This window comes from Hippopotamus amphibius, chromosome 7 (assembly GCF_030028045.1).
Source record: "Hippopotamus amphibius kiboko isolate mHipAmp2 chromosome 7, mHipAmp2.hap2, whole genome shotgun sequence".
Lineage (NCBI taxonomy): Eukaryota > Metazoa > Chordata > Mammalia > Artiodactyla > Hippopotamidae > Hippopotamus > Hippopotamus amphibius.
In genome coordinates, this window is record NC_080192.1 from 8,291,325 (window position 1) to 8,304,808 (window position 13,484).

A 13,484-nucleotide genomic window follows, 5' to 3' on the forward strand; every position below is an offset into this window, starting at 1 on the left:
TCTCCCCGAGATGCAGGGCAGGCCGGTGACAGCCGCTGCCCCCAGGCCGTGGGTCTCTGGGAGTCCCTGGCTGCTGACAGGAGGGGGAGGTTGCTGTCCACCCGCTGCTCCTGCCTCACCTGTGCGAGCAGGCAGCCCTTCCCCAGGAGGCTCTTCTATCTCTTCCTGGTCTTCGGGGAGTCAGGCAGCCCAGGCGGGGAGCTGCACCCCTGTAGCTGTTACCACCCTCCTTCGGTCCCTGGTCGCAGGGTCTGCAAGCCTCTGGGAGAAGAGGAGAGTTTTGTGCAGCCACAGGATGGAAATAAAGAGCCTTCAGCAGCAGGGAAACAGAGGAGGTGGCAGAGGCGGCAGGCTGTGCTGAGGGAGGGCAGACCCTGACTTTGAAGATTGAACGCAGGGTGGAGTTAAAAGCTAGGGGTTAACGATCAGGCCTTTCCCCACCAAGGGAGCACTTTGATGGCCTGACTGTGAAATTCCAGAGGGCATGGTCTAGGACTGACTCTTCCTGCCTTTGCTTCGGGTTCACGATGACAAGCTTTCCTTGAGCTCTTTTGGACACGGGAGGCAGGTTAGCTGCTGGCCTCCTTCTCCCGCTGCTTGCTGGGGCGCGGGGACCCGCTGGCCGGGCGCCTCGCCCAGACAGCCTCTGGCTGGTGAGCAAGGCCCCTCTTCCTGTTTGCTGGAGGAGTCTTACCCTGGCCTTGGCTTTCAGTGGGCCAGGTGAACTACCCGAAAGTAGCAGACAGCTCTTCCTTCGATGAGGACAGCAGCGATGCCTTATCTCCTGAGCAGCCTGCCAGCCACGAGTCCCAGGGCTCAGTGCCGTCACCCCTGGAAGCCCGAGTCAGCGAGCCACTGCCCAGCGCCACCTCTGTGTCCCCCACTCAGGTGAGCTTGCCCTGCTCCCCAAGGGCCCCAGACCTGCCGGAGCAGCCCGGGTGAGGGCCAGGTGGGACGGGGAAGCTCAGGAGCTGCGAGGTGTCAGCAGTGGGCCCCTGTGGAGGATGCCAGGCAGGGCAGGAGTGCACCACCAGCTGGAGCCTGGAGATGGTGCAGCTTCTGGGGCAACGAGAAGGGGTGGGGGTGTCCTCACGTTCGCTCTTCTCTCCCAGGTTGTGTCTCAACTCCCCATGGGCCCGGAGTCTGGAGAAACGCTTTTCCTCACGGAGCAGCCTCCTCTGCCTCCCAGCCTCACCAACGGAACCACGGTCCCCACCACCAAGGCCCTCCCCACACTCATTAAGGTACTGACTCCAGCCGGCCGCCCCCCCCCCCCCCCCCCCCCGCCCCGCCGCGACCTGCCGTGACTCCATCCCATTGTGAGGACAAGCGCAGGGAGCGGGGGTGCTTATGTTCTCCTCCTGGTCAGGGACCAGCCAAGGTCACCACGGAGCTGTGGGCGATCTCCTCGTTCTCTCCACGGACGCTGGCTGCCGTGGGCCCAGCCACCGTTTCCTGAGCACAGGGGGCCAGGCTCTCCCTCCCGCCCTCGCCAGGAAGACAGCCCGCACGCCTCTCTGTCCACGTACGGCCTCATGAGGCTGTAACAGAACCTCTTCTGCCAGTGACAGAATCGAGACGCGAGGTGCTGGGCCTGAGGTCACCCAGCCAGCCGTGCCAGGCATTTGTGTTCATTCTCTTCCTCCAAGGCCTGACCTGAAATACCTGAAGGGGCAACATTTCCCATCAAGCCCACGAGACACCCAGGGGGCCCTGTGTGTGGGAACACGGTGCTGGACACTAAGCAGCACCAGGAGCCGATGTCCAGTCCTCCCCGCCCGGCTTCCTGCCTCGGCCTCCGAGACCTTGGCCCTGACAGCCGGCCTCCCGCCTGTGCTCCGTGCCTGCGGGGCAGATGCTCTTCCTCCCCGCGCCCCGTGCTTCCTGTCATGACGGAGGCTCCGGTCCCTCCGCACAGGCCCTGGCCTGCAGTCTCTGGCCAGCTGCTCACAGCCTGAGCGGAGCCGCCGCTGTGCCTCTGGGCGCTCCCACGTCGAGGGCGGGGCCGACGGGGCCCTCCCGTGTGGCGCCCCGGCCCGCTCCTCCCGGGTCGGCGGTGCTCCAGCGCCCCGCTGGTGCCTCCCTTGCCTCTGCGGTCTGTCCCTGATTGGCCACAGATGCCTGAGGTTTTCCCCTAAAATTCCTTCCTCAGACCTGCCCCTCGTCACACGCCTGGTGCCTTCCTTTGCCCACCACCTGTTTGCGAGAGTGGTGTGTGTGTGTGTGTGTGTATCTCACTTCCTCTTTCCTGCCAGCGCCTCGGCCTCTGTCGCCGGCTCCCCAGCCCCGCCATGAACTCTCCTCCGGGCTCAGCCCCCAGCCACCTCTGACCCGCCTCGGGTGGCGCTCCTCTCTCCGGTGGCTTTCCCTGGGTGCCCCGTCTTCCTCCCTCTCAGTGGGGTGTCCCTGGGCCTCCCTCGGCCTCCTTCTTGCACCCCCAGTCTTGCTGGGGCCTTTTTCCTTGGACCCCTCTCGCTCCTCTCGGGTGCTCTGCTGGCTCCGGTCCCAGCAGCCCCACGCCTTCTCCCCCGCTTCTGTACCCCCGTCACCCCGAGTAGCGGGAAGGGGCCGCCGTTGTCACACGCCGTTGCTGAAGCTCAAAACCATGAACTGTGTAACTGCTCGGCCTCCACGTGCTCTGATGTCCCTTCTTCCTCTAGTTGGTCACCTCTCCCCACATCTCGTCCGTCCCCACGGCCCCCTGGTCAGACCCCAGCTGACCCCTTCTGCCTGCCGTTCTCTGCTCAGAAACGGTGAGGCCTCCTCTTGCCAGCACTCAGCACCCTGCTCCCTCTCGTCGCCACCCAGCTCCACCCTCCCTCCCCCGGAGACGGCCTCCCACACGTGATCCTTGAGGCCCAGTGGGCAGCCTCCCTGTGTGCCGGCCCGTTGGTGAATGAACATCAGCTTTTGGAGTCCTGGGCTTGGCTCCCAGCTCCTTCGTGTGGGGGAGATTGTGGTCGCTGTGCGGCCTCGAGCACGGGGCCTCCTTGAGCCTCTTCCTTCCCTTTCCAGTAGACGTGCCGGTTCCTGGGGAGGCAGGGTTCTTGCAGGTCTGTGTGACGTGGTCTTTGTAAAGCACCCACAGCTCCTTTCACCCCCTCGTCCTCTTCCCTCTGCGCTCGGGGTCACAGGGAGGCTGTCTGGCCTGCGCATTTGGGCTAGACGTTCTTTTAGGAGCCGGGCCGGTCACACCCCCCCCTCACCCCCTCCCTGGACACTCCTGGGCACTGAGGAGGCCTCTGCTTTGGGAGGGTGCTGTCCAGCAGGGAGCGTGGACGGGGCAGGATGGACGGCAGGGCCTTCTCAGACACCACTGCGGGGCCGGCCTCTCAGAGCCGAGGCTGCCCCTGACGGCGCCCTCTGTCTCCTGCGCCCCCAGCAAAGCCAACCCAAGTCTGCCGGCGAGAAGTCACAGCGCAGCAAGAAGGCCAAGGAGCTGAAGCCGAAGGTGAAGAAGCTCAAGTACCACCAGTACATCCCCCCGGACCAGAAGCAGGACAAGGGGGCGCCCCCCATGGACTCCTCCTATGCCAAGATCCTGCAGCAGCAGCAGCTCTTCCTGCAGCTCCAGATCCTCAACCAGCAGCAGCAGCAGCACCACAACTACCAGACCATCCTGCCCGCCCCGCCCAAGTAGGCGCCGCCCGCCCACAGGCACCCGGGACGGGCAGGTGCCGGCGTGTGGGTGGCCCTGGGCCTGCAAGGACCCTTCGGTCCGGGTCCTGCCAGGGTGGTCCGCGGGGGGGTGCCTCCGGGTGGGGCCCTCTCTGCCCGCCCTGCAGAGGCCTGGGGCGATGCCTGGCGGGGGCTCATGCCTGCCCTTTCTTCCTCTCAGGCCAGCAGGGGAGGCTCTGGGAAGCGCTGGTGCACCCCCGACCCGCAGCCTCTCCACTACCAGCAGCGGCTCCGGCTCGGGCGCCCCTGGGCCCAGTGGGCTGGTACGTCAGAACAGCACCTCGCTGACTGGCAAGCCGGCAGCCCTGCCTGCCAACCTGGACGACATGAAGGTAGGTGGTCATGCCCTTCCCCCTGGAGGCCTTTGCCGCCGCCAGCCCTGCCTCTTGTGGGGGCGGTCAGGTGTTTGGTTTCAGGCAGGGAAGGCAGCCGGCCCAGGGCCACTGCCTTGGCAGGCGGAGCAGAGCTCCAGGCTCTGGTCTCCTCCAGCAGAGGCACCCGGAGCCTGCTCCGAGGCCCGCCTGGCCCTGGTCCTCCGCGGCATCAGTCTTGTCTTCGAGGTCCTCGTCATCGACCACACCCGCTCGCGTCTGTCCTGGGCCGCGGGGCTCACTGAGCACCTGCGCACCTCTCATTCCCCTCAGCCTCCACGTGCAGTGTGGGGAGCGGGAGTGTTACCCCGGCCTGAGGGTGAGCAGGCAGAGGCGTCGAGGGGCAGGGAGGTCGGCCTGAGGTCACAGGTCTGGCCGGCGTTCGGGCTCAGGGCTCCCCTGCAGCACCCACCGTTTCCACACTGCCAGAAATGTCCCACGGAGTCTGCTCTGCAAGTGCTACATCAGCCTGGAAGAGAGCAGCGCACACGTGGGGCACAGACTCCGCTTGGGTCCTGGGCCTTGGAGGGTGGGGGCCGCCCCAGGCCTGGCCTGCTTTCACTGTCCGGATCAGAAAGGAGACTGGACCACATTCTCCCTTGAGAGTTTGTTCTCTGAACTAGTCTGGTCCCTCCTTAGTCATGACCCGGACCCCAGCAAATACAGCCCTTATGCGGGGAGCTGGACATGGGCCTCAGAGTCCATCTAATTTCTGGCTCGGCCCGTCACCAGCGAAAGAAGCTATTTCACTTCCATGAGCTTAGTTTTCTCACCTGAAAATCCAGTCGGTGGAATTCAGTATTTATTTACTGAGCACCAGCCACCACGCCGGGGCTGGGGACAGCTGCGGGCATGTCCTGTCCAGGCATGGGGGCGGGAGCATTTTAACCAGGCACCTGGTGGGAGGATGCAAGGCGGGGCCGGCCCGGCAGGCCCGGGTCTCACCCCCGCCCGGGGCTGTGGGAGGGTCGGGGGGTGCATGTATCTGAAGTGGCCCGTGGGGTCCAGACAGACAGAGCCTAACAGACGAGAAGCTTGTCCTACTCGTCTTCCACCACTGCCCTCCTGCCCAGACTCCGTGCCCTTTGTCTCCCTGCTGCCCTGCCTCTCCACCCCCTTGCAGGTGGCAGAGCTGAAGCAGGAGCTGAAGTTGCGGTCACTGCCCGTCTCGGGCACCAAGACAGACCTGATTGAGCGCCTGCGCGCCTACCAGGAGCAAGTCAGCCCTGCCGCTGGAGCGCCCAAGGCCCCTTCCGCCGCCGCCTCCATCCTGCCCAAGGCAGGCGAGGTGGTGGTAGCCTTCCCCGCGGCCCGGCTGAGCACAGGGCCCACCCTGGTGGCCGCGGGCCTGGGCCCGGCTGAGGTGGTGGTGGCCACGGTGACCAGCAACGGCGTGGTGAAGTTTGGCAGCACGGGCTCCACGCCCCCCGTGTCTCCCACCCCCTCAGAGCGTTCACTGCTCAGCACAGGCGACGAGAACTCCACGCCCGGGGACACCTTTGGCGAGATGGTGACGTCGCCAGTGACCCAGCTCACCCTGCAGGCCTCGCCACTGCAGATCCTTGTAAAGGAGGAAGGCCCCCGCGCCGGGCCCTGCTGTCTGAGTCCTGGGGTGCGGGCAGAGCTGGAGGGGCGTGACAAAGACCAGATGCTGCAGGAGAAGGACAAGCAGATCGAGGAGCTGACCCGCATGCTCCGGCAGAAGCAGCAGCTGGTGGAGTGGCTCCGGCTGCAGCTGGAGCAGGAGAAGCGGGCCCAGCAGCCCACACCGGCCCCGGACCCGGCCCCAACCCCAGCCCCGGCCCCAACCCCAACCCCGGCCGTGGTCACTCTTGGCACCACAGTGAAGCAGGAGAATAGCCTTGCCAGCTGCCAGCTGAGCAGGCAGCCCCCGGGCCCTGACCACCCCTTCAGCCCCAGCCTAGCAGCCCCCGCTGCCCACCACGTAGATGCGTGTGCCCTGGTGCCCCCGGCCGTGGTGGTGAAGCAGGAAGCCGTGCTGCCCGAGCCTGAACCAGCCCCGGCTCCGGCCCTGGTCACTCTTGGCACCGCAGTGAAGCAAGAGAACAGCTTCGCCAGCTGCCAGCTGAGCAGGCAGCCCCCGGGCCCTGACCACCCCTTCAGCCCCAGCCTAGCAGCCCCCGCTGCCCACCACGTAGACGCGTGTGCCCTGGTGCCCCCGGCCGTGGTGGTGAAGCAGGAAGCCGTGCTGCCCGAGCCTGAACCAGCCCCGGCCCCCCAGCTGCTTCTGGGCCCACAGGGTCCCAGCCTCATCAAGGGGGTCACACCTCCCACCCTCCTCACTGACTCCACAGGGACCCACCTCGTCCTCACCGTGACCAATAAGAATGCAGGCAGCCCTGGCCTGGCCAGCGGGAGCCCCCAGCAGGTACCTGGTGTGGGAGGGGCAGGAGCCCCAGGAGGGCGTGAGGACACTTCGTGACAGCGCCTGCTCACCAGGCGCCCCTGTGGCTAGGCAGCTTATGCGCGCTTCCTGTAATCTTCCCTTCAACCCTCTGAAACGAGGGATCGCCGTCCCCGTATCACCCAGGGCAGTGCTGCGGCACCGTGTTAAGACCCCCAGCCTTGAGGGTGGCGCCATGGAGACCTGCCCACCGCTCTGGCCATTGGTGTCAGAGCCTTTCTGTGCCCAGGGGAGGGCTCCTGAGCAGCCCCACCCAGGCTGGGCCACTCCTGCCCCTGCTCCGTGGGATGGGCCCAGAGGAGGGGAGGCGAGGCCCCTTCTGGGAGAGGCTGGGGGCCTTTGGGCTGGGCCTCATGTGAGCTCTGCTCCTCTCTCTCCCCTCAGAGAGGCCAGCTGTCCCCCACCAAGGTGACATTGGCAGCTGGCTCCCTGCTGCTGCCACCCTCACAGCCCAGACCCTCCACTCAGCCTGGTCCAAAGGTGAGGCTGCTTTAGGCTGTGTGTGGCCTCTCAGCCCTGCCAAGCTCAGGGTGGGGGGACAGTGACAGGACCCAGGTACTCTGGAAGGGACATAGGACCCTGAGCAGCCTCAAGCAGAAACTCCGGGGAGGGGAGGGGTGGGGAGGGGGTATTGGCCCAGAGCCCTTCCCTCTGCCCCGGATGGCTTGTCCCAAACCCCAGGGAGCCAGTCGCCCTCTGTAGGGTCAGAGGTCAGGGCCTCCCCCATCCCACATCCCTTCTTCCCCAGTGGCTTCCATGAAAGCTCCCTGAGAGCCAGTGCAGGTCACACAGCTGGCCTGGTCCGAAAGGAAGACACCGCCCACCTCGCCGGCCTCAGCGCGCAGGGCCCTCACCCTAGCCACTGCTTCTCTCCCGTTCTTATGTCCAGCCCTTGTCCCAGCCTGGTTCTCCAGCCCCTGGCCCCCCAGCCCAGATGGACCTGGAGCACCCGCCACAGCCCCTTTTTGGGACCCCCACTTCTCTGCCGAAGAAGGAGCCACCTGGCTATGAGGAAGCTGTGAGCCAGCAGCCCAGGCAGCAGGTAAAGAGGGTGGACTGGGGCCCGGCTGGGTGGGTGGCTGCTTTGCAGCTGGGCTGGGCTCCCTCATTCCCCTGGGCCCGGCCGGAGAATGGGGGAGGCAGGAGCCAGCCTTGTGGGTCAGGGGGCCTATGGAGAGTGGTCACCGGGCAGGAATGAGTGTGGGCTCCGGGAGCTGAGCACAGGCCTGGCTGCTGGCTCAGGGCCAGAAGGTGGGGTCTGCGCCCTGAGCCAGGCTGGGGGCCTCCTGTTCCAGATTGTCATCTCTTTTTCTTATTTTTGTCCCACAGGAAAATGGTTCCTCAAGCCAGCAGATGGATGACCTGTTTGACATTCTGATTCAGAGTGGAGGTAAGGTCCAGACCCCACCCTGCCTCCGCCACCTCCTCCTTTTTTTGTAGGTTGTCTCCAGCCCGAGGCTGGATGGTTACTGGGTTTGGTTTAGTTCTTGAACACAACGCCCGGCAGGCCTGGTACTTTGGATGCTGCAGTGTGTGAAACGTTTCCCTTCTCCAAGGCAGGGACCCTACTGGGGCCTCAGCACACGTTTGCTTCACCCTGACCTGCTGAGGGGCTTACAGCCCAGCGTGGGGAGATGAACAATGAATAAAAGAAGTAAATTATCGTGTGTCAGACAGGGTGTTAGGAAAAGCTGAGAAGGGGAGGGTTGCAGATGTGAGGGGTGTCGGGGTCGGCCTCTGTGCGGTTTAGCCGCAGGCGCCACGGGCAGGGGCAGATCAGGAGGCCTGATGGGTGCCGGGCAGAGGCGTGAGGACTCTGGGTGATGCTGGAAGCCCTGGCACAGCTTTGAAGGGTTGCCCTGCTGGAAGGGCAGGAGCAGGGCACACACGCCGTGATCTAGGCGCGTGCAGGGTGTGTGGGCCGGGAGGCAGCCGTGCAGCGCGGAAGGGCTGGAATCTGGGTGTACCCAGGAGGGAGAGCCAGTTGGTTTGCATACAGCTTAGGTGTGTGGCGAGGGGACACCAGGGCAGCCAAGGGTGAGGCTGAGGTTTTCGGGTGAGTTACTAGGTGCAGCTGTTTGAATGCCAGGCGTGTCGGCTGGGGCGCATGGGCCCACGTTGGTTGCAGCCTCAATCCCTAGACTACTGGATGGAGGGGCCGTGTGGCCAGCCTGGGCGAGGTCTGGGCTGAAGGCAGGAGCTGGGGAGTCGCTGGTGTCCAGATGGGTGTTTGGAGCAGTGACAGGATGAGATGGAGGTGGGGGCAGCAAGCTGAAGAGGCTGAGTGGGCTGCGGGTGGGAGCATGGCCTCGAGAGGGTCAAGTCCTGAGGCCAAGGGCTGCTGGTGGGCCGTCAGGGAAGGCGAGCACCAGAACCTGGTCCCGGGCCGTGTCGTGGTGGCAGCCGGTGGCCTCAGCTGGGCGCTGCAGGGGAGGCTGTGGCCAGAGCCTGCTTGAAGCAGGTTGAAGAGGCTGGGGCTGTGGGAGACAGGGGTCTGGAGACTCTCTGCAGGGGGTTTCCTGCAACGGGGGAGCAGAAAGGGCAGCACGCTTGCATGCTGGTGGGACCAGCCAGTGGTGTGGTGGTGCAGGGGACCCTGCGTACGGGGCGGGCGCAGGGCCCAGAGGAGGGGTCGGATTCGGGAGGAGCAGGGGGAGGTCACGGGGGCAGCAGGCGAGAAGGCAGTGTGTGTGCAGCGTCTCTCTCAGGTGCTGTCGTCACCTCAGTGGGGAGGGGGGGATGCAAGGTGGTGCGGGCAGAGCGAGAGCTCGCGGACACTTAAAAGGGGTGAATTTTATCTCAGTTACCAAAAATTGCTCTGTAGCTGATGTTTCTCTCAAGGTCACTGACTGATCTCAAGGAGACTCCCCAAATTCCAGGGTCTGTGGTGGGGCCTGAGGTGCGTTTCTCATGAGTGCGGGTGGCACTAAGGCTCTGGGAGTCCCAGACGGAGCTGAAGCTGGGAGGGCAGGGCTGCCAGGAGAAGAGGGGCTGCGAGAAAGGAGCTGAGGAGAGCTGCCTGCGCCCAAAGGGACACTGACAAGTGGCAGGATGCCCCGAGGAGGGGCCGGCAGTGTGCCCAGTGGCGGCAGCTGGGCAGGTTGAGGGGCAGGAAGGCCGAGACTTGGTGGGGAGCTGGTCATCTGGTCCTCCACTGTGGGGGGGGGGGGGGTAGAGGACCAGGGAGCAAGCCTGGTTTCTGCTTGAGTTTTTTTGCTGTGGTGGTGGTGAAATACACATAACGTTGTTGCCATCATAACCGTTTTTTAAAGGTACAACTCAGTGGCATTAAGTTCATTTACCATGTTGTGCAGCCATCACCACTGTCCATTTCCAGAACCTTTCCACTGTCCCATACTGACACTAGCCACCCTTTACACACGAACTCCCATTCCTCCACCGCCCACCCCACCCCCACTTCCTGTCTCGGGGAATGTCTGTTCTAGATCCCTTATGTAAGGGGAACCACACACTACTTGTCGTGTTTCTGGCCGGCTTCACTTAGCACAACGTACTTGAGGTCCTTGCGTGTTGTAGCTTATTCCAGTGTGCATGCACCACGTGGTGTTTATGCCTTCCCCCACTGGACACTTGCGTTGTGTCTAGCTCTCAGCTGCTGTGAGTAATGCTGTTATGAACACTGTTGTCTGCTTGATTTGCGCTTTCACTTCTTTGGGGCACATTCCCAGCAGTGGAGTTGCTGGATGATTGTGTAGTTCACTTTCTGAGGAACCACAAAGCTGTGCTATTTTCATTCATACCAGCAACGCACAAGGGTTGCAGTTGCTCCACATCCTTACACACACTGACTTTCAAAAAAATTTTTTTGAAAATAGCCAGCCTAGTGGTTGTGGAGTCATATACCTCACTGTGGTTTTGACCTGCACGTCCCTAACAGGCTGACACCATCCAGCATCTTTCCATGTGCTTATAGGCCACTTGTATATCCTCTGATGGAGAAATGTCTGAGTTATTTGTCCATTTTCCAGTTGGGTTTTGTTGTTCGGTTCTAGGCGTTCTTCATTCATCCGTTGGATATCAATCGTTTACCAGATACATGGTTTGCAAGCATTTCCTCCCGTTGCATGGGTTGCCTTTTCACTCGTTTTAATTTTTTTCAAGTATAGTTGCTGTGCGGTCTTCACGCTGTTGATAGTGACTCTTGATGTGCAAAAGTTTTAAATTTTATGTAGTCCAGTTTTTCTTTCATTGCCTGTGCCTTTGGTGTTATAACCAAGAAATTATTACTAAATTGTGTCATGAAGATGTTCCCTTTTCTTCTGAGAGTTTTGTAGTTTTGGCTCCTGAATTTAGATCTTTGACCCATTTTTTGATATATATTAAGTAATTATTAATTATTGGCATTGGGTCTTTGTTACTGCACATGGGCTTTCTCTAGTTGTGGCGAGTGGGAGCTACTCTTTGTTGTGGTGTGCAGGCTTCTCATTGCAGTGGCTTCTCGTTGCGGAGCACAGGCTGTAGGTACACGGGCTTCATTAGTTGCAGCACATGGGCTCAGTAGTTGTGGCTCATGGGCTTAGTTGCTCCACAGCATGTGGGATCTTCCTGGACCAGGGATGGAGCCCGTGTCCCCTGCATTGGCAGGCAGATTCTTAACCACTGTGCCACCAGGGAAGTCCCTTTGACCCATTTTGAGTTAATTTTGTACGTGGCGTAAGGTGGGGTCTAACGGCAGGTTATATCCAGGCTGGTTTATGACACCCATACACTTTCTTTATTGGCAGAGATCTCAGCAGATTTCAAGGAGCCAGGGAAAGAGAAGTCCCCCCCGACAGCAGCCTGTGGGTCACCCCTGGCCGCACAGCCCTCACCCTCTGCCGAGCTCCCTCAGGCCGCCCTGCCTCCATCCAGCTCGCCGGCCCTCCCTGGGCGCCTGGAGGACTTCCTGGAGAGCAGCACAGGGCTGCCTTTGCTGACCGGTGGGCATGAGGGGCCAGAGCCCCTCTCCCTCATCGATGACCTCCACAGCCAGATGCTGAGCAGCTCTGCCATCCTGGACCACCCCCCCTCCCCCATGGACACCTCGGAATTGCACTTTGCGCCTGAGCCCAGTGGTGTGGGCCTGGACCTGGCCGATGGCCACCTGGACAGTATGGACTGGCTGGAGCTGTCGTCGGGTGGGCCAGTGCTCAGCCTGGCCCCACTGAGCACCACGGCCCCCAGCCTCTTCTCCACGGACTTCCTCGACGGCCACGACTTGCAGCTACACTGGGATTCCTGCTTGTAGCTCTGGGGCTGCAGTGCTGGGGGGCTGGGAGCGCTGGAAAGTCAGAGACCTCGGGAACTCCAGGGAGCTCGGCACTCTCCTGCCTGACGCAGCCTCTCCATGTGGTCATGAGTCCTGACAATCACAGGCCCTGCTTTTCCCTCCATGGGAGGCCAGAGCAGGGCGTCCCCATGCCTGGCTCAGGCTCACCAAGAAGAGCTGAAGCAGCTCTGGGTCCCACCCTGGGGTTTTGGAGACATGGATGGGCCAGGGGCTTCTATTTGACCTCCTTTTGTGAGGTCGGGTGCACTTGCCGGCTGCAGTTTGCTCAGGAGGCGAGGCCCAGAGCTGAGGAAGGGCAAGGGGCGAGTGTCCTCCTCTCCCCCTTCCCCGAGGGAAGGAACTGGCTTGGCTGGGCCTCTACCTCACCATCTTCGTGACGCCAACACCACTGTCCCAGGCTTCCCGGGAGGGGGCTCCCTGCCATTTTAGTGTCTTGGTCTAGTGTAACCATTTAGTGGTCGGTGGCAACCATTTTCTGTACAGGTGTATATACCTCTATATTATATATCGCCATACATATATATATACATTTATCTTGGGGGGGGGTGGGAGGTGGATGCGGTTACCCCACCCCCCTTACTCTGTGCACACGGAAGGGCCTGGAGACTGCTGCTCCTGGGGCTGAACACAGCTTACCCCGGCCCCACCCATCACTCGTGTTTGACGTGTAGACACCTCGCCACAGCCTGAGCCCCACCTGTCCTGCTTCCTGCTCCTTATCTCATCAGTGCCACGAGGGTGGAGGTGCTGCCCGGCCACCTGCCCACATTCCGTCCCGCTGCCTCACTGCAGCCACCACGGCCCTGGGACAGCAGCGGCGCCAGAGGGGGCCCCTCAACGTATGGCCCCTCCTTCTGCCTTGTCACTGTTATTCATAGGGGGTTAGGGATGGAGTCACCAAAGCCAGTGCTGGGACAGAGGTGGGAAAGCTGTGTGAACTTTTTAAAATAAAAACAAAAACACCACTTAGTCCCATCTCGTTCAATCCATGGGAGAGGTGGGTGGTATGGCTGGGTCCTAGGTGTCCTAGCATCTGGGTGCCATGCTGTGACCCTGACCCCCACCTCCCAGCCCTGGCTGTGTGTTCTGGACCATTCCAGAAAGAGCAGAACTCTGGACACGCAGCGCTGCAGCCCTGGCTGGACAGAAGGTGGGGGAGCTGCTTTCTCAAAGACAGTTTATTTATAAATCAAAGAGGCCAAGGAGCCTTCAGCCACCGCCACCCTCTTCCTGAGCAAAACTTGACGGAACGGAGGTGGCTCTGCACCTCCCCACAAGGTTTCTGGTCGGCACAGTGGAGCTGGGGCCCGGGGCCTCTGTAAAGACCCTGGCAGGGCAGAGCCCTCCCCCAGGCACTGAGAGGCACAGGCTGAGCCGGGCCCCACCTTCTGCTCCTGCCACCCACCACCACCTCTCTGGGCGCCCAGGGTGGTGTCCCCGGACTCCATACCACAGTGCCCACTCAGAGCTCCCAAGTGTGTCCTCCCTTCGACCTTGAAGCTTAGGGCTGGCCAGGGTGGGCTGTCCTCTTCTTAAGGAAGGGGCCTGATAGCTGAGGGGTCCGGGGAGGCCTGGGTGTGACGGCGTTCCTGGAGGAGGCGCGTCACCCGTCTATGTCCCAGCTGAAAAGGTGGTGCTTCACCAACATGTCCTGGACGCCCTCCTTCAGGGGCTTCTTCTCCTCCTGCACAGGGACAGCCCTCCTGTCATGGCCACAGGG

At 62.2% G+C, this 13,484-nt stretch overlaps 2 protein-coding genes across 11 annotated transcripts in view; one reads left to right on the forward strand and one right to left on the reverse strand.

The window, feature by feature from the left end:
- MRTFA (myocardin related transcription factor A) overlaps nt 1–12,722 on the forward strand; it is a 95,932-nt gene extending 83,210 nt beyond the window's left edge. The window contains exons 6-14 of one of the 2 annotated variants that reach the window (XM_057740479.1): nt 713–888; nt 1,113–1,244; nt 3,383–3,636; nt 3,839–4,010; nt 5,173–6,438; nt 6,859–6,954; nt 7,364–7,516; nt 7,804–7,864; nt 11,220–12,722. In XM_057740479.1, coding sequence (XP_057596462.1) covers nt 713–888; nt 1,113–1,244; nt 3,383–3,636; nt 3,839–4,010; nt 5,173–6,438; nt 6,859–6,954; nt 7,364–7,516; nt 7,804–7,864; nt 11,220–11,722 — 2,813 coding nt within the window. In that variant the 3' untranslated portion in view covers nt 11,723–12,722. The remainder of the gene's footprint in view (nt 1–712; nt 889–1,112; nt 1,245–3,382; nt 3,637–3,838; nt 4,011–5,172; nt 6,439–6,858; nt 6,955–7,363; nt 7,517–7,803; nt 7,865–11,219) is intronic. The other variant, XM_057740480.1, reaches the window with a different exon arrangement.
- Nucleotides 12,713–13,484, reverse strand: part of SGSM3 (small G protein signaling modulator 3) — a 28,950-nt gene continuing 28,178 nt past the window's right edge. For 7 of the 9 annotated variants that reach the window (XM_057740484.1, XM_057740486.1, XM_057740487.1 and 4 more), the window contains one exon: nt 12,713–13,467. In XM_057740484.1, the coding sequence (XP_057596467.1) occupies nt 13,297–13,467 (171 nt within the window). In that variant the 3' untranslated portion in view covers nt 12,713–13,296. The remainder of the gene's footprint in view (nt 13,468–13,484) is intronic. The other 2 variants (XM_057740489.1, XM_057740483.1) reach the window with 1 other exon arrangement.